The sequence below is a fragment of the Colletotrichum abscissum genome, assembly GCF_030869225.1.
Source record: "Colletotrichum abscissum strain IMI 504890 chromosome Unknown Scaffold_3.1, whole genome shotgun sequence".
Taxonomy (NCBI): Eukaryota; Fungi; Ascomycota; class Sordariomycetes; order Glomerellales; family Glomerellaceae; genus Colletotrichum; species Colletotrichum abscissum.
In genome coordinates, this window is record NW_026850209.1 from 631961 (window position 1) to 649757 (window position 17797).

At 54.2% G+C, this 17797-nt stretch overlaps 6 protein-coding genes across 6 annotated transcripts; 4 read left to right on the forward strand and 2 right to left on the reverse strand.

Annotated features, from left to right (window-relative positions):
* Nucleotides 1-612: 612 nt before the first annotated feature.
* CABS01_01545 (uncharacterized protein) lies at nt 613-849 on the forward strand (the record flags this gene model as incomplete). Its single annotated transcript, XM_060534925.1, has 1 exon — nt 613-849. The coding sequence occupies one exon, from the start codon at nt 613-615 to the stop codon at nt 847-849; it is 237 nt and encodes a 78-aa protein (XP_060398114.1).
* A 783-nt stretch (nt 850-1632) lies between these two features.
* Nucleotides 1633-2304, forward strand: CABS01_01546 (uncharacterized protein; the record flags this gene model as incomplete). The annotated part of the gene is made up of 1 exon (XM_060534926.1): nt 1633-2304. The coding sequence occupies one exon, from the start codon at nt 1633-1635 to the stop codon at nt 2302-2304; it is 672 nt and encodes a 223-aa protein (XP_060398115.1).
* A 2452-nt stretch (nt 2305-4756) lies between these two features.
* Nucleotides 4757-8887, forward strand: CABS01_01547 (MIZ/SP-RING zinc finger; the record flags this gene model as incomplete). Its single annotated transcript, XM_060534927.1, has 1 exon — nt 4757-8887. The coding sequence occupies one exon, from the start codon at nt 4757-4759 to the stop codon at nt 8885-8887; it is 4131 nt and encodes a 1376-aa protein (XP_060398116.1).
* Nucleotides 8888-10622: 1735 nt separating this feature from the next.
* CABS01_01548 (arrestin) lies at nt 10623-12287 on the forward strand (the record flags this gene model as incomplete). The annotated part of the gene is made up of 1 exon (XM_060534928.1): nt 10623-12287. The coding sequence occupies one exon, from the start codon at nt 10623-10625 to the stop codon at nt 12285-12287; it is 1665 nt and encodes a 554-aa protein (XP_060398117.1).
* Nucleotides 12288-14417: 2130 nt separating this feature from the next.
* On the reverse strand, nt 14418-15613 carry CABS01_01549 (triacylglycerol lipase; the record flags this gene model as incomplete). The annotated part of the gene is made up of 2 exons (XM_060534929.1): nt 14418-15262; nt 15394-15613. The coding sequence occupies 2 exons, from the start codon at nt 15611-15613 to the stop codon at nt 14418-14420; spliced, it is 1065 nt and encodes a 354-aa protein (XP_060398118.1).
* Nucleotides 15614-16480: 867 nt separating this feature from the next.
* On the reverse strand, nt 16481-17755 carry CABS01_01550 (uncharacterized protein; the record flags this gene model as incomplete). The annotated part of the gene is made up of 4 exons (XM_060534930.1): nt 16481-16876; nt 17074-17304; nt 17385-17467; nt 17656-17755. 4 exons carry the CDS (start codon nt 17753-17755, stop codon nt 16481-16483), a joined length of 810 nt encoding a protein of 269 aa, XP_060398119.1.
* Between the last annotated feature and the right edge of the window lie 42 nt (nt 17756-17797).

A 17797-nucleotide genomic window follows, 5' to 3' on the forward strand; every position in this document is an offset into this window, starting at 1 on the left:
GACTGGGCAGTCGTGGGCTGGTGGTAAGTTGCTGACGGGTGTTTGATGTGGTTGTAAGGGGGAGGGGAGGAGAAGTCCGTACCGTGAAGGCCGAAAGTCTAATGTCTAATCCAATTGACGTCGAATTGTCGTTGTCGTCGGTAGAGCAAATATGCGATACGAGGCAGAGAAAGACCTGTCTTGGTGTTGTTCCTTCCTGAGGCAGAGTCGAGCATGTGCGATCCGCAGGGATGGATAACAAGAAGAAGAAAAAAGAAGAAGCAAAGGTGAGCCGTGAAGTGCACGGAACTAGAAGGTGGCAGGAAGGGGTCGCACGCTTGGGTTTCGAGTTGGGACGGAAGGAAGGGGCCGAGAGATGGTGGTGGTCTGGTCGAGGTGCAACTGATGGATGGGATGAGTGCCCGGATGAGTGAGGTGAGGTGAGGTGAAGCCTAAGGCGACAGTAGACGATTACTGGCTGGAGCTGAAGCCGTGAGACCTGTGTCCTAGGAAACCTGACAATAAGGTGAGGTCAAGTAGTAGGAAGGAATGGAAAAAGGCCCAAATAAGGAAGGGGGCTTGCTGATACGGGGACCGTGTGACGAAAGCGAAGCTGACGATGCGGGACGCCCAATGCAAGGGACAGCAGCGTCCGTGAACCCGTCCCTGTTCCTGTTGGTTGAAGTCGCCGTGGCTTTCTGTGCTCAAGGCAAGGTGCGGCACCTTGAAGATGATGATCGGACCAAGGTTCAGAGCGCGCCAAAGGCGATTGCGTACTCGTTGGATCCGGCCGGGCGGGAATGGATTTGGGACCCGGTGCTGCTGCTACTGTTCTCTACACCGAGAAACAACACGAAAAGCAATGGATGACGGATGGTGACGGTGGAGCTAAGGTGGTACAATCTTAAAGTCAAGCAGGAGCGAAGAGTCTGGTTATACAATAATAGTTTTGCATCCACAGGTAAAGTAGTAGGTATTTGCTGAGACTAGAGAAGGGCCCGATAAATTTGCCTGCTGAGGCGCAGTTTGAAAGGGACGGGCAATATAGAATAAAGAACCGCTTCTCGGTCTTCAACGAAACACACAAAGGCCAGGAAGAGGCGCCTTCAAGCTAAAGTATCTATGTGGAGGCACAGAAGGACTCCCGGTTGATCTCTCTTCAAATTGCAGTGAGTGCCTTCCCAACATTAGAGAAGCTAAAACAAAAAGTAAAGTGCGGATTAAACTTGACGGGAGGCAAAAGATGCCGCTGAACGGCGCGAATGATGCGAATGCTGCGAGTGATCAATCTGGAAGGCAAAGAGCTGGAATGGAAAGGCAGGCCCAGGCCGGGGCCTCCCTCCCTCCCTCCTTCCCACCTATCCGCTCTTACCATAACGGCAAATCTCACCTCAACCAGACGGGACCTGCTAGATCTATCCCAGTAGGGCAGGTCCCTTAAAAGACGCGATATTGGAACTTGCCATGCAGAAGGACACGCATCATACACACTGCAATCTTTACTACCTGACCATCCGGACCCGTGGGAAACGTGGTTAGAGTTCACTGTTGCGAGTAGCAGATGGCGAATGAAGTCACTGACACGAAGAAGACGTTCTTCACGATCTGACACCATCCCGAGTTCCTGTCCCGGTCACATCATCAGAATTTACTATGAGATTCCACCTGCGGGAAAGCGGACGGGTCTTGTTTTGTTTCGGCTTCCGGCTCATTTTGGCTTCCTTTCTCATACCTCCACAATCCACAACACAACACATCCGACACCTTTACGATGTGCAAAGGCAGCCCGTAACACCTTCATACGACCTACCGTTGACCAGTATAGCCCGTCGCCGTGCCATGCTGACGAGTTCCCCGTTTCTTCCGTCGCTAGGACATGCTTGGCTCCAAGCTCACCCATTGCGTAGCCAACCGAACGGACAGTCACGGCCGTCATCACGCATCCCTATCTTTTGGTATCCACCCCGAAGGAACAACACACCGGCGGTCCGTCCGGTGCCCGTCACCAAGTTTCGCCATTTCGCCATGCGTCAAAAGACCAGACTTTACACGCGCCACGAGGCCCAGCGGAACCAGGGCATTGCCGTTCCCCGTTTCCTCGTGGACACCAGCAAGACGATTGGGAGTGGGAGGGGGCCGGGAGGGGTATCTTGCAGCGAGTGTGCAGCGGCTGGTCCCCCCCCGGCACAGCAAGGATGGCCCGGAGCCGCGAGCAAACCGCTGGCCCCAGACACGCCCAATCACGATGGCTGTCTGTGTCGGTCGTCGTGGGAGTGGCAAGGTGATGCCCGCTTCGCCAATGCAGTTAATCTGCTTGCTTTTTAACATTCGGGCGCGTCCACCTCGAATCACGGCCAACTGGGAAAATTCACAAGCCAGGGCAGGCTGGGGCGGCGCGCAGACTCACGTGCCAACTATTTCCCATCTCTTTCCATCCATACTGAATGAACTTGGGGAATCAAAGTTCGACAAAAGAGGACGAAAGATTCTGCATTACATAATCCATCTGCATAGGAGACCTGCACTCTCAATCCCCCAGAATAAGCAATTCGATAATCGAAGCTAGCGAGATGGACCATCGGAGTTGCTTCCACAAGTTGACAAGTATCCGTACACTAAGCATGCGGTGCAGTCCCCCGGCCTGGCCGCCATCAGATACAAGCGTACAGAAGAACGACACTTCTTCAGATGTTCTAGGTGTCCGTTCTTGAATCGCCTTTTGAATTCTTTGCCCTGCTTTTGGCTACTTCTGTTTGATAAAGTAAGTACGAGCTTGACCGTACGTGAGGGAATGGTTTGGATACAGGCCAGGAAGTTTGTCCTGCCAGTATCGACTTCTAACATAGCGCAGCCTCTTGATAGGGCTCTGGAGCCCGAGGCTGGATACATCGATACCCCTCGGCTGATGAGGAGAATGATCACAACGTCACACACAGGCATCGGTGGCTTATATACCTCAGAAACCCCAATAGCTGTGATGAGACTGGTTACACAGAGTTGTGTTCTGGAAAACAGGAAGAAGCAACAGTGACAAAGCAGACAAAGAACTGCCGCTTCTTGTCATACCCATCACCCCAGTGCCCTGAGCCACTGTCAACGGTGAGAGACAAGACATCAACGATGTGGAAGCAAGGGGTGTGTGCCATGAGGTCCGGTGTCAAGTTGCATGCCTTCCTATCTCTGAGTGTGTGAAGGGAGGTTTTCCAGAGCGCAAACAGAAACATTCGTATACCCGGACGCCTTTCAAATACAGGTGACCTATTTGCACGTGGATGTGAACTTTCTATATATAGCTAGCTCTCGATTTACTGCGTATATTCCATTGAATCCTTGAAAGACGAATCAGGGGCCATTGTAGGGTTACTCTTTGTTTTCGAAAGCAAGGGGACTCTGTCGCCGGATCCATCTTCATCTGGTTTCTATGACTTTAACACATTATCTAACTCCATCACCTACCGGGAAGTCCTGAGCTAGGTTCACATTCAACCTTTGGATGTTTGCTAGGAAACCGCATTGTGAAGAAAAGAGTGTAGGTAGGCCTCCATGATTTGCCTCTCTCCCTGCTGGTGTTAATATGCCCATGCCTGGAGTACGTGCGCACAAACATACATTAGGTATGCACGATATGGTCTCGTAAGTTCATGATATCTTGCGCAAGCGTTGCGGAAGGGGACACTGTGCTCAACTTCTCAAGGTGCGCAACGAACAATTATGATGAATGAATGCCTCGATTGTGGCTCCACTCAGCACTTGTCATCGGTGCCATCCAAGCCATCGCAAGTCGATCTAGAACGAGACGGGTATCGTGTCGAATAGCGACTAGCCAAGTACCAAGCCGAATTCAGACTAACGCATCCCCACCTCACCAATCGTCAGGGCCACCCCCGGTCACTACCATCTCGGCTCCGGCCTTAGCCTGGCAATTGGCAAACATCTCCCCCGTCGTCCCATCCCAAAGTGTTCCAGTGGGCTCTTCCATTTACTCCAATCTTCCAGCATCCATTTGGGCGGTCCTATTCATTAATTCTGGCCGTTACCCCCAAACTTTGGTGCACGTCCCCTGCCAGAATCGACTTTCTCCCATCCAATTTGGCCCAACCGGAACTTTCACCACCGTCGCCGAGGTTTTTCCCGTCCCGAATGTCGGATCGTCACTTCAGTTGTGGAAAGACCAACCCAACTGAAGTAGATCTCTTTTACACTGCTACCTTGTTTGAATACACCCTCGAGTTTCACCGATTGTCTTCCCAGCAGCGCGTCGCTGTCCACAGCCACCACTTGACGGGGGTCTCCTCGGCCGCATACCGGAGAAAACAATACGCCACGCCGGACGTCTGCGACACACCTAGTCGAGCTCGTTGCTTTGCTATACATATCTACTCACTCGCCCTACCTTGACCTCGGTCACGACGAAACCCGCCGATGAACTTCGCCCTACGAGATATATGAGGCGCGCCTTCCCGAGACCTGCGCCGTCGCGTCTGCCGTTGTGTCGAATATTGCTGTTCGCCGAAACGGGACGAGACCTCAAAGTGCAAGAGTCCTGGAGGCAAGAGGGGTCGAACCGCACTCTCCCTCTTGGTTCAACCACCACCCTTCCACTTGAGACGGTCGCTCTTTCCCCTAGGTATCGACGCAGAACCTGCTTCCGACTTCGACTCTGACTTTTGTTGGCTGGCGACCTGTCACTTCAGAGCTAGCTGAGACTTCGGCCTCATGGTACGCGCACACTTTTACTTTTCCTTTCTCTTGACAAACCACAGCCTCGTTAATCAGAATGGCCGACTCCAGTCTCGCTCAAGATTCCCCTTCGCTCCCGCCGCGCTCCCGCCGCAAACCCCGTAAACGACCGCCCAAAAACAAAATGTCACCTCACAGGGCCCAGCAAGATATAGCTGGAGGGCCCCTCTCAGGAGCGCAGGTCGCCCGCTCGAATGAAACTGTCAACTTTCTGCTGGGAAATCGTCGTCCAGCATGGATGACCTCGCAAAATGAACCAGCATCTCGCGGCCCCCATACGAATAAGGGACCGACGTCAAGAAATCCCCAGGGTGTTTATGGTGTCCCGATAGTCCCAACCCAAGCGCCCCGGGAAGAGTCCTCGACAAACGCTTCGAATCCCCCATCTGTGCTAGGAACTGTCGTGCCGTCTGCTTTCCGACTTCGACCGCATAAAAACCTACAAGACAAGTCGACGGCTGCGCTTGAATCCAACCAACTCATAACGTACTCCCCCTACCCTATTTCATCTTCTGGAATCCCGCAGTCTTTCCCCTCGCCCACAACGCCACAACCGTCTCTAACGTTTTCCTTCGACAGTGATTGCGCAGCCGCTCTTCCCTCTCCGGCACCAACTGACCAACCTAGTCCTCCCACAGTCACCTCAAACCAGACCTCGCATCAAACCCGGGAGACTTGCCTTCAAAGTCCAGAGCTCGGGCTTGATTTTGCAGCCAACAACTCAAACGCAACAACGGCTTGGACTGGCGAGGCCCGCGCCCAGGAAACACCAGCAAATTTGTTTGCGCAAAATTTCTCGGGAGCTGGCCCTGGAAGAGCTGTTCCAGATCTGAGCAACCCGACTCCTTTATCAACAAATCTTCATTCCACCTCAAGATTCTCCCTCATCGGATCCAGTGAGCATCCAGCGCTGTTGACACCGTCAGTTGCGCTTCCTGGAAACCCACCAAGTTCGTTCTCGGTGTCACTCCCTCTGGTTCCCGGCTCTCAAGCCGCGCCTAGCCCTACGCTCAATATATCATCTCGACCATCATCCGGCCAGAATCCTAGACCGCCAGCGGTTCCAAGTCCGCTTATTGCTGGTCACCACACGCCACAGCCTCCTGGCGAAAGGCAAGATGCCTATTCCCATGCAGTACAGCCCGCAGGAACTAGCCGGGACTCGCTAGATAGCTTCCTTCAAGTCGTCATGGCCAAGAACCTCGACAGCTACATATCCGATCGCGGCGGCATGGCCAAACTTCCAGAAGATGGCACCACGGCACCCAGAGTACGGCTTCTCAAAGACGCCATTGAGAAGTCTGATTACTTCTACATAGTCCTTCACCAAATCCTTTGTTTATGGACGCTTGACACAAAAGCCGCACAGGACCTCCTTGGTCTTCCTCCTGACGTGACGGACAGCGCACTCGGCATTGTACAAAATGTCCTTCGGAAGAACGAAAATATGGGCCAGGACACGATTTTCTTCTTCGCAAACTTTCCAGCTAGTAGTGCCTCTGGACTTTGGCATACTGAAGCCTACCGCAACCACACTGGGGACATTTCCAGATTCCTAAACAATCTCCACGAACAGTGGAATAGGATTTTGGTTCCTGCCATGCGACCTCACTCAGGTCGAGGCTATCCTATCTTGGCAGACGAACTGCGCTATCAGCTCAAACTTCGGTCTCCGATTCTAGAGACTATTTTCTTCACCGTCACTAGGAGACATACTGGTGTCCCAGACGGGCTCATCGCCGATCAGATGACTGCGCTATTCCGACAAGATTCTCAGAACGACCAAACACAGATGTCCGAACAGGAGCAAAGGGTGTTCCAACACTCGCTAATATCGCGATACAAGATCTTGGTCAGTCAAAGTCAACAGCAGCAGCAACAACAACGGCAGCAACAACATCAAAAACGGCGAGTAGCACATCAGCAGCAGCAGCACCCTCAGCAGCAGCAGCACCCTCAGCAGCAGCAGCACCCTCAGCAGCAGCAGCAGCACCCTCAGCAGCCCCCTCAACAACAGCACCATCAGCAACAGCCGCATCAACACCAGCAAGCTCACCTTCAACAGCAACAGGACTACGCCGTAGCAGCCGCCATAGCACAGCAGCAAACCGCAATCGGCAATCTTACTAGGATGTCTACCAACTTCTCCCCAGCACAAGCCAATGCGCCAACACCGATACAAAATTCTCCAACTCAAGGGTTTGACGTGTTTCCATCCCCAACGGCTGAAAATATGGCCGGGATGCCAAATTCCTTTAACCAACGCGCCGGGCCAGTACCGTCACAGTTGAGGCTGCTCAGTCAACCCCTGACGAACCAGCCCCTGACCCCAACAGGCTCGCCTCACTACCCCAGCATGCAGTTGCCACATGTGGCACATACTCCAGGGCAGATATCTCCAGTTCTCCGAGCACCTCCAGGGGGGCTATCAATGTCTATGCCAGGCCTGACATCGCCTACGCAGGCTGTCACCCCTAGAGCCCCCTCACTTCATCCGCCTGGGGTGTTTCATGATCCCGCACATTATCAGGCTCAACCCCATAATCTAGGTTATCAGCTCCTCCAGCAAGCTCGCGATGCGGAACAAAGGCGTGCCAGGTCTCGGCAACTGGATACTGCCCAGGGCCAACCCCAGGCTATGACGCAGCTGCAAGCTACGAACGTGGCCCCCCCTAGAATTCAACTCCATCACCACCACCATCACTCCTCTCCGCGGCCTCAAGGAATACAGCAGGGGCCGTCACGTGGAGCGGCTGTGCGGACACCAGTAATGCAGCAGCAGTCTTCGCCTCAAAGTGTCGTTTCTATTTCGCATGCGAGCCCAAGAGGGTTGGGAATCACTCAGGGAGCCCCGAGTACGCAACCAACGAGGCCTCCTTCGGCTAGCTCTAGGCCCACTCGTGACGCAGCAGGACGGCTCATAGGCAACCTTTTCCGACCACCCAACGTGTCGATTCCGCTAGATCGTATACCTCATACACCTTGGGAACCAAAGGCTGTGGGAATCGCACTTCACCAAGTCCAACTTCGGAGTCCGAGAAGAGTGCCACGAGAGTTACCCAGTGCGGGAGACCAGTCAAAACCAGTGAGGTTTTATCAGTCCATCAAAGAGCTTGCTCTAGGTCCGATCGCAACACCAGCCAAGAACTGCGTGCACCGCCTCGCCTTTGTGGTGCCCGACGAGCACTGCAACAAGCTCTGCCCGATGAGCAATTTGGTTGGCGACTGTGTTCCAGTCTCGGAGTACTTTGAGGGGTCTCTTCGATACCGTCTTCGTCTCTGCAAGTCCCCAGTCAACCCGGCCGAACCGGCAACCATCTCAGAATCTGTCTGGGCAGTAGCGCAATCCTACTGGCCTGAACATATTGCTATCATGGTCAATGACAATGTCGTTGCGGTCCGTCGAAAGCAGCATAATGGGCAGCACCTGCCTGTGGAACTCACTCCATACATACTGGCTGGCACAAATTCAATATCTGTCAGCATCAGCCCCATGCCCGCGGCTCAAAAGCCAAACATGATGTACTTTATGGCTGTTGAGGTGGTTGAGACGCTGAGTCATGACAGCATTGTCAATATGGTTTTAAGCCAGGGCACAATCTCGGCGGACACGACAAAGCAAGTTATCCGGAGCCGCCTGGAACCAGTGCCTTCTGATGGGGACGATGAGCTGGTTGTGGTTGGTAGCGATCTCAGCATTGATTTGGCCGACCCTTTTAGCGCCACGATATTCCAGATTCCAGCACGCGGTGTTAGCTGCACACACATGGAGTGCTTTGATCTGATCAACTGGCTACAAACCCGACCGGCCAAGCCTAGGTGTACCGCGCACGGGGCTGGCGATGCATGCCGCGTCTGCAATCGCGGCATCGAAGGGAGACCTGAGCCTTCTTTGGTTGACAAGTGGAAGTGCCCTCTTTGCGACGGGGATGCTCGCCCGTATAGTCTTCGAGTTGATAAGTTTATGGAAGACGTTCGCAAGAGCCTCGAGGCTGAGGGCAAACTTAATACGAAGACCATTTATGTTAGGGCTGACGGAGTGTGGAAAGCCAAGGAAGAGGAGGCTGATGACGACGAGGAAGATGATGCAGAAAACGGGCAGCCGCCAGCCAAACGGGCCAAGACACGGCCGTCGATACCGGAGCCAGAGATCATTGAGCTAGACTGATTGCCAGGAGGCTAGAGCTTTGGACGTATGATTTGGGACCTCGAATACGCTCCCTTTCTTGCTCTGGGAAACAAGTGTTTTTTTTTTTCTTTTTTTTTTTTTTGCTTTGCGCGGGCATTGGGATGCCGAAATGATACCATCTGCAACATCTGGGCGTTTGGGGAATTCGTGATAGGGTGGGATACCCTGCATTAAGGCATTGCAATCCTACATGTTTGATGAGGTGATTAGGAGAGACAACATGATATCAGCCATCAGCTTTCAGCGACAATGACGATAGGCACTGGAGGCTATAGTTACGTAGCTTTCAAAGCATGTGTACGAATACATACAGCACTTTAATACCCACAAGCCTGCCATATTATAGCTGTGAGACGACTTTATTCATGCAGAAAGTGTACTTTCAACATGGCTCAAGGTTGAGTACTTTTGCTCAAAGTGAGCTCGGCCATGGGTACACATTTTCCAATCATCTCAAGTTTGACGATGTTCAAGCTTTGTCAGGCAGAAATTCAACAGAGGGTGGTTCGCCTCTTACTGCGTAGGTTGACAAGGGGTCTATTTAAGGTACAACCCAAGGTCGGCAATATCGGCAAGGTGAGAGGACTAAAGTACCTCAAGTCTCGAGGTAAGACGACTGGCAGCAAGGGAGTGACAGCGGTGGTGATTGGGTCAAACGCCCAATGACATCAACCCTACCTTTCCTTCCACCTGCCAGAGCTGAATTCAACCTGACACATGCGCTGTATCTGTATCGAATCGGCCCAACTCAACGCGGCCTCTTACCCATACTTATTGCGGGAATAAACTTGGCTTGACAACAGTGAACTATTATCTTACCTTATCTTACTTTGCTTTTGTGCTTCCTGGTGAGCGTTTGCAATAAGCACAGTCCTTTCCTTACCCTTGCTTTGAGAGACGGCTGGAGCTTTTGAGCCTGCGCCTTCGGTCTCGCCTCCGTAGGCCTACTGGTACTCCCCAACTCAATTGTCACTCAGCTCTGACGGCGAGGCTTGGAAGAGGGCTCAGCCACACGCGTCTACGTCGCCTCCTTGTGAACATCACGCTGTGTTCTATCCATACGGACAACATCGAATTAATCATCGTCTATTACCAGGAAAGCCGAGACAGCGAGTCGCCTGAGCTTTTCGGCCTTTCCCGCATCCCGCGGCGACGCAGACCATACCGACGACGCCGACTGCGCCGACTGTAGCTTCTGCTTCTTTCCACGACTTCCGATGAAAGCTCCCTCTCGATTTCTTGCAGGTTTCTGATGAACTGAAGCGAACCTTCCTCACTCCTCTTCCGCCGTCGTTCTTGGCTACCTCACCATACTATTCCATACACCTCACTTCTAACGCAAAGCATTACGCGCAGCCAAGAGAAAAAAGACCAAGACCGGGGAAAAAATAGATACCACCCCACCTAGGTTGCTTGGACTAGATTGCCCCTCATTCCAATTCGGAGCTCGCACGGTGCAATACGTTCACTTAATTGAGGTCGAGGAGCTGTTTTGCGACGTCTGGTGCGCCTGTTTGTCTGTGCCTCATCCCACCTCCGACCGGCAAAACCACCATTGCAGAGAACCAAAGTCGTGGCAGCACATTACACGAAGCGCACTGGGTACCTGAACCACATACCATCAACCGACGACACCTCCCACATCACCACCACCAGAGGATATCCTCTTAAACAAGGAAGGCGCGGACTGAGCAAATACCAGAAACCCACAACCATGTCGATCAGAATAGCACTCGACAATGCGCCAGAGTTCTACACCAACCTAGACAATGTCAAAGGCCGCGTCGTGCTCCACCTGAGCCGGCCGGAGCAGATTGGCGGCATCGTCGTCAAGCTTGAGGGTGAGTCCAAGACCGCCCTCGGCCTGCCGCAGGACAGCTATCACGAGCGTAACACCCGGCCCGGAGGCGGGCCCGGGAGCATCGCAAGTGAAAACCACAAAATCCTCTACCGGGTCGCACAGGTTTTCCCGACGTACGAGGAGGACCTCGGCGGCGGCGGCTCGAGTTTCTCCCAGAGCTACGTCATCCAGGGAGGTCAGCACGAGTTCCCCTTCAACTTCAAGCTGCCCATCAACAATGCCTGCAGCGATCCCGTCTCCATGTCCAAGATTGGTGGCATCGGCGGCATGGGAGGCTTCGGCGCCGGCATCGGACCCTTTGGACTCGGCGGTGCCCGGGTCATGGACGGGAGCAAGCAGCTCTTCCTGCAGCACGTCACCAAAACCTTGCCGCCGTCCTTCACCGGATTCCCCCGGCAGGCCGAGGTGCGGTACTACCTCAAGGTCACCATCCAGCGCCCTGGCTTCTTGAAGGAGAACTGGCGGTACCAGATCGGCTTCAAGTTTATGCCCATCGAGCCACCCCGGCCTCCAAAGACCTCGCAGGAAGCCTTTGCCCGTCGACCTTTCACCTTTAAGCCGCGGCCCCGGAGCTTACAGACGAAGAAGTCAACCATGTTCGGCTCCAGCAGGGACGACGGCACCGGGGACGCCAATGCCGTGCCGCCGTCCATCGAGCTCTCTGCGCGCCTGCCACACCCCCCGATCCTGACGTGCAATCAACCTTTACCGCTACGGCTCATCGCAAAGAAGCTCGTTCCGTCACATGAGCAGGTATACCTCACCTCCATCCAGATCGAACTCGTAGGCAATACCCGCGTACGATGCCACGACCTCTTCAACACGGAAGTCAGCAAATGGGTCGTCGTCACGCAGTCCGGTCTCAGCATCCCGCTCCTCACGGACCCGACCTCGGAAGACCTGAACCTCGAGAGCGTCATCCCGGACGACCTGTGGCGCTCCATCCCGCTACCCAACACCGTAGCGCCCTCCTTTATGGCGTGTAACCTCCAGCGCTTCTACGAGCTCGACATCCAGTTGGGTCTCTGCTGGGGCAAACCACCCACGCGCGGCGGCTTCCTTAACTCGACAAAGGAGAACCCCGCGGCGCAGACCATCTACCTCCCGCTTCATTTCTCCAAGATTCAAATTTACTCGGGTATCGCGCCACCGCCGCAGCTCCTCGAGGCGCTCGCGGCGCAGGCTAACAGGCCCGGCGCGGCGACGATGAGCATGCCGCCTAGGTTACCCCCTCGCACGGCGCAGTCTGCCCCCGTGACGGCCACGCAGGGGAGACCACAGGGTCAACAGCAGCAGAGACCACCGCAGCAACACCCTGCTATGGCGGCGCCGCAGTATGATCCGCTGTATCCGCCGCAGATGGGCACGCCTGGAGCAGCCAACTTCGACGAGGCGCCGCCTAGTTACGATGAGGCTATGGCTGCGGAGGCGCCTGCGCCGGGACCGGAGTCGAGGCCGGCGTATAGTGGCGTTACGAACGAGAATGCGCCGAGTCAGATTCCGGAGAAGGGGAATTAGAGAAGGTGGATGAGAGCTGAGAGATGGGGTTTGGAAGTGGGTGTGTTTTGATGTTTGTGTGTTTTGAGATGTTCGGGCTCCTTGGGAGAAGATGCGGGTGTAGATTGGAGGGGATAGGAATACATTGGGGAGAAACTAATGAGTAATGTCGGGGTTTGTTTGGTATGTTCTGAGAGGGCTGGTGGAAGCTCGACCACTAGGCACCGGTTTGGGAAGGGGGAAGGAAAAGGATTAGTGGAGGGTGAAGCGTTTTCGTTTATTATACCATGGCCAATATTGAGGGGATGTTATACTTTGAACTACATGACTCTTCACGGGGCACTGCTTCCGTGGCTCTATGACGAGGGAAGACTTTGGCATGTTTTGTTTTCGTGGTCCGGTCTCGTCTGTACCAGATAAAGCGGAGCTGGAAGGGTACTTTCTTTTCAGGTAGCATGCCGGGTATCTCTTCAAGTACAGCATAGCCATTATGAAAGCTTCCTAGTGTTTGTGACGCTATATCCAAGGCACAAGCCGTGTCTGTAGAGCTATCAACTGAGGTATCGCAGATGTTAAGCTTCTCTCTGCGCTTTCCGAGACCCCGTGTACGTCTCCGGATCCCCGGGACTTTGGATTGCGGAGGTATAAAAACTTTCGGTCGTGAGGTACCTCGTTTCGTTTACAACGCAGCAAAACCCCCACTGGTTGACGAGTTGCAAGGCGGAACAGTCATGATGGCCTCTAGAAACGGCGGGTGATCTGAGCCAAGACAAGACACATCCTCCCACAGCATCCCTGCACGGGTCTTTCTGAAAAAAGAAAAAAAAAAAAAAGGACGAAAGAAGGCTTACTATATTGGCATTCTTAATCGGCTCAATATTCAGGGGCGAATAGAAGGGAAATGGCAAAGATAGTTGACTGGCGCTGTAGTTGGAGTCGATTTTCTCCCATATCTGCGTGGTGTATCTCGTGGAAGCCTGACCAAAGTTGCCGCTCTCGAGCACTTCACCGCCCTCGCCCACTTGCAGCTGGGCATCTCCCACGCCACCGATGCGCAGGGGCTTTGCCAAGGAGACTTTTCTCGACGCAACAAGCCTTGTTTTATACTACTGGGCATGGCGCAGATCAACCTAGCTAGATGCCCGTAAAGTTTTCTGATGGTAGGACCAGTCGGAAGGAAGGAGTCACCGCTCTACCTTATTATCAAAGGCTGGCCTCTGTAAAGGGTTCTGAATTCCGCCGACACAGCCTTGCTCATCCTCTTCATAGCCTTAGGCTATCCAGACTCTAGGTAATGGGCCTTGCTATTGTCACTTCTCTTCTAGTCTCTCGCATGGACCATGATAGTACCCAAAACCGTCGCCAAGGTACCAGTTATCTTCTCTTTAATGTATAGTATTCACTAGTGAATACGAGCCAGAGGGATAGAGAAGAGGTGATAAAGTCTTTAGCTGACTCGACGGTGCACCTAGCTCTAGGTGCTATACAGCAGCAGCATTCTTTCATTCTTTCATCTAAGGAACCCTTGACTTGAGATCTGCTTGTCGCTTCGGATCTCGACGCAGTACCCTATCACGGCTACATACATATGCGTTGCTGGCTTCTTGTTGCGGCTGCGATTACGGCTATTTATAAGCTACAGAGAGTATGGATAGATTGTTTCCTTTGGGCTGATATGATGATGGGCCCTGAAAGTGACGCGTCCTCGTCGGAAGTTGGACTCGATCTCTGGAAACCAGCTCAAAATTCCAGCCATGAGACTCATAGTGCCCACTGCTGCCGGGGAGTGAATGCGAAGCTGTCTTCATTGATAACCCCTGTAGTAGTAAGGTGCCTTACTTAAGGGAACTTGACTTTTGCCATGCAATGCAAATCTATGTCAATCATGGGCGATGGACATTCTATTCATGCTCGTGCTCTCGTGATATATGTCGTAGGCTCTTTTCCCCCTTCTGGTCTAAGACTTATAATACGTCTCAATGCTTACACGTCTTCTGGATCTATTCCAACCGATAACGCCACTGCTCGCTGCGTCTATCCCTTGCTCGCTCGTAGTCTTACACACCTCCTAGTTGAGATTACAGTAGTAGCCAGCATCATTATACATAGCCCTCAAAGTGAGTTCCTCGCATACCTTATACATCAACTGCCTCATAAACCCTCCTTGGCCAACATATCCGCAATATCGAGATAAAACGCAACAGCATTAAACGTCCTCGTCTGCCCCATCCACACCTTGCGCAACGTCCACTTGAGCCGATTCGACCAATTGATCAAATCCAAATGGCTCACGTCCAGCAGCGTGCCCTGATACTTTCCCCACCGGCTACTCACAACACTCACCAACCCATCATTCGCCCCCTCGGCCTCCTCAATGACCCAATGACTTTGCCGAAACGGGCTCAGTAGTGGCGGCCGGTCCGTACACGCGCCATAACTAAAATACCGCACCTCATCGCTGTCAGGGGTAGCAGGGTTGAATTCTCCCTCCATGTACCGCTGCGTAAGCTGCTCAAAAGCCTGCGTCCCCAACCCGGCACGCTCAATGAGCCCGTACAGATTCGCGAGCTTGATGGGGCCTTGCCCATCCAACAGATAATCTGCAAACGCGCTCCCGCGGTGCGGCGTCGCTACGGTGACGAGACTAAGGACTTTGACATCGCGCGGCTTGAGATGGGAAATCATGTAGCGGGCGTCCAGCCCGCCCATGGAGTGCGCGACGATGTTGACGGCGCGGCCGCCGGCTTTGGCGGCGATGTCGGCGCCCAGTTTTGCGGCGCGCTCCTCGATGGAGCCCGAGGGCGGGACGGAGGTGGTGATGATGTTGGACGGACCGGAGAGGGTGCTCAACGAGTCGGAGATGCCGCGCCAGTAGTGGATCGGCGGGACATAGGCGCCGAGGCGCAGTTCGGAGAAGCCCATCAGTCCGTGGGCGAGGACGATGGGGTTCTTTGGCGTGTCTGGCGGGCGTGTAAGTGCGGGTGGATCATTATGGTCTGGACAGAGGCGGGGTTGGGAAGCAGGAGGACTCGAAACGGTACTAGGAGGACAATATCCTTGAAAGGGCAAACAAGAGAGGAAGGGGAGAGGATCGGATCGGATAAGAAGGAGGGGGGCAAAATGGTACCATAGTGTTCTCTAACGACGGCATACTCGTCCGATATCTGTTTGCCCAGGTCTCTGAACCTCGGGTCACCGTCGTGCTTCGGCCGCAAGTGCGAGACGGAGAAAGGACGGCTGTCTCGGGCAGCAAGAGGGCGAAGCAAGCGATGAGACGCGGTTGGCGCACAAATGAGCCGTGAGGAGGGCGCGCAAGGGCGGCACCTCGTGAGGCGTGCGCTGTTCATGGCATGGAAGGAAGAGCGTAAGCCGCCGCGGGCGCGGGGTGGTGGGGAGAAGAGAGAGTGAGGGAGAGAGAATCTGGCAAGTCTCTGATTCTCTAGTCACTTGATGAGGATTGGATGTACCCTCTGTTCGCCTCAGTTGGTTGGTTGTCCCCCCTCTTTTCTGTACCGGTTTGTTTGCTTTGCTTGTTTTTCTCGAGGATGTGAATGGCCTGGCTTGGTTCCGGTCCCTCGACGTTTCTGTTTTCTTTACTGTGTTACAAGGTTCGTAATGGAGTGTGGAACGAAGATGCTTGCTCTGCAATCCCAAAGTCTGCATACGGAGAGTATGTGTGTGTGTGCTGCGGAAAGGAAGGAAGGAAGAAACGCGCATTTCTGAGCAATGAGAGGTGTTTGCCAAGCATGTTTAAGCGCCCGGCTCTTTGACGTCACGCAGGACCGCGGCCGCGAACAGTTTAGCGCGACAGCGGGGGGGGGGGGTCTCTCTCGGCCGGAGGGTTCACCGTGTGCTGGAAGTATAGTGGAGCCTTCCTTGGGGGCCTGGCGTGCGGCTTGCGGCTTGCCCTGGGCTTCGGCCGCTAGTGATTAGTGGACGGATGTCTCCCGCACAATCCACCAAGCTTGGTCAGAGCTTCTTTCTTCCACTTCCTCCTCCTTCACCCTTGTCTCTGTCCATATGCTCTGTGCGATCTGCGCCCTTGTCGACCGGGGGTTGGGATAGTCCACAGGCAAAGTTCATGGATAACGTTGTTGGTGTTGGTCTTTTTGCTTAGCTTCGCTGGCCTGCAGCACTGCAGATTGCCAGATGCTGCCCTGAAGTTTGCCAATCCTGTTCCGCCTTCGGGTGCCGGTCCCGGTCCTTGTCCTTGATCAGAGTTCAGACTTTCCCGTCCCAGGTTCCCCGTCGCCCCAACTGCCAAAACCAACACCCACCGGCCGTTGGTTCATCTCCTTGCTGTCGTCTTCCGCCGCCATCTTTCGAGGGTGTCTTGGTGTGAGGGCGGCCGCATCATGCAGCCTGCAGTTGCCTGCTGTGCGGTGCGGGCGTGCGCACACAGTTTGTTGCACTGCACCTGCCATGGCAGCCCATGGCAGGAGAAACAAATCTCGGGTACGTCGGCCATGATTCATCGGCTCCTGGCGATCGGCCAGTGCCCTCTCATTTTCTTCCATGTTCATGTTCACCCTCTCTCCCCTCACTGCATGAAGATCATCGATGCTACCGTTGGCTGGCCTCAGAACCAACACGCACGAGACAGGAAATCCCTAAGTCAGGCTTCGGTTTTGAAACCTGTCTGGCCTCTCGAGTGTGTTTGCCCTTTCGCGAATGATATCCCATCGTTGACTGTTTCCCCCGCTTCTGGGACCACGTCTTGATTACCTGCCCCCAGCCCCCACCGTGTCCCCAGGCCCAAAGTGCAATGCGGCGTAGCAGCTCAAAGTTCAAAGGACTGGCTGTGAACCAGTGTGTTCGACACCCTCCCGTAGCCATGCTGTAGGGCAGATGAGAGCGACGGCTGCTTTCGCCATTGGACGACGGCCCCCTGCTCACCGGCCATCGAAGACCAACATGGCCTCACTGAATGACCGTCCAATGTAACCTCCTCATCTGCGCCGCCCGTGGGTAAACAGGCCGCAACCGCCAACCTTGCCTGCTTGATTGGTCCAGAGCTCATGCTGAAGAGGGCCCGGATCTGCAAACTTTCGACTGTTGCACCGTCGAACCGTTCCGCTGGGACGGCTTCGCCCTCTCACGCCCGCTATCCACACCCACACCTGGTGTTTGTTTGCTTGCCAGCCTCGCTGGCTCGTTGGGAGGCGTCAGCGCCTTCTTCTTCCTTCGCGGCAGTTGGGCATCTTAGAAAACGCCAGTCAGCACTGCTTGTTGCTGTTCATCAGTCAAGTTGCGATTCGTCTTATAGGTACCGCCGTTGCTGCGTTGTCAGTCCCCGATGAGAAGTGCTCACAAAGTTGCCCGGTTGAAGGTCGACTGAAGAAAGTTCTTGTTGGTACAACGTCTCTTCCGTAGTGGATGTATCCATAACGGATGAAACCGCGGAAGCTGATGGTGTGCCCGTTTGAATCGACCCCGGCCTGGTCTTGCGTGTACCTTACCTCCATCTCCGTCGGGCCGCTCGTCTTCATTGTCCACGGCCTCTGCTGTCCGCAATCATCCATATCCCAACC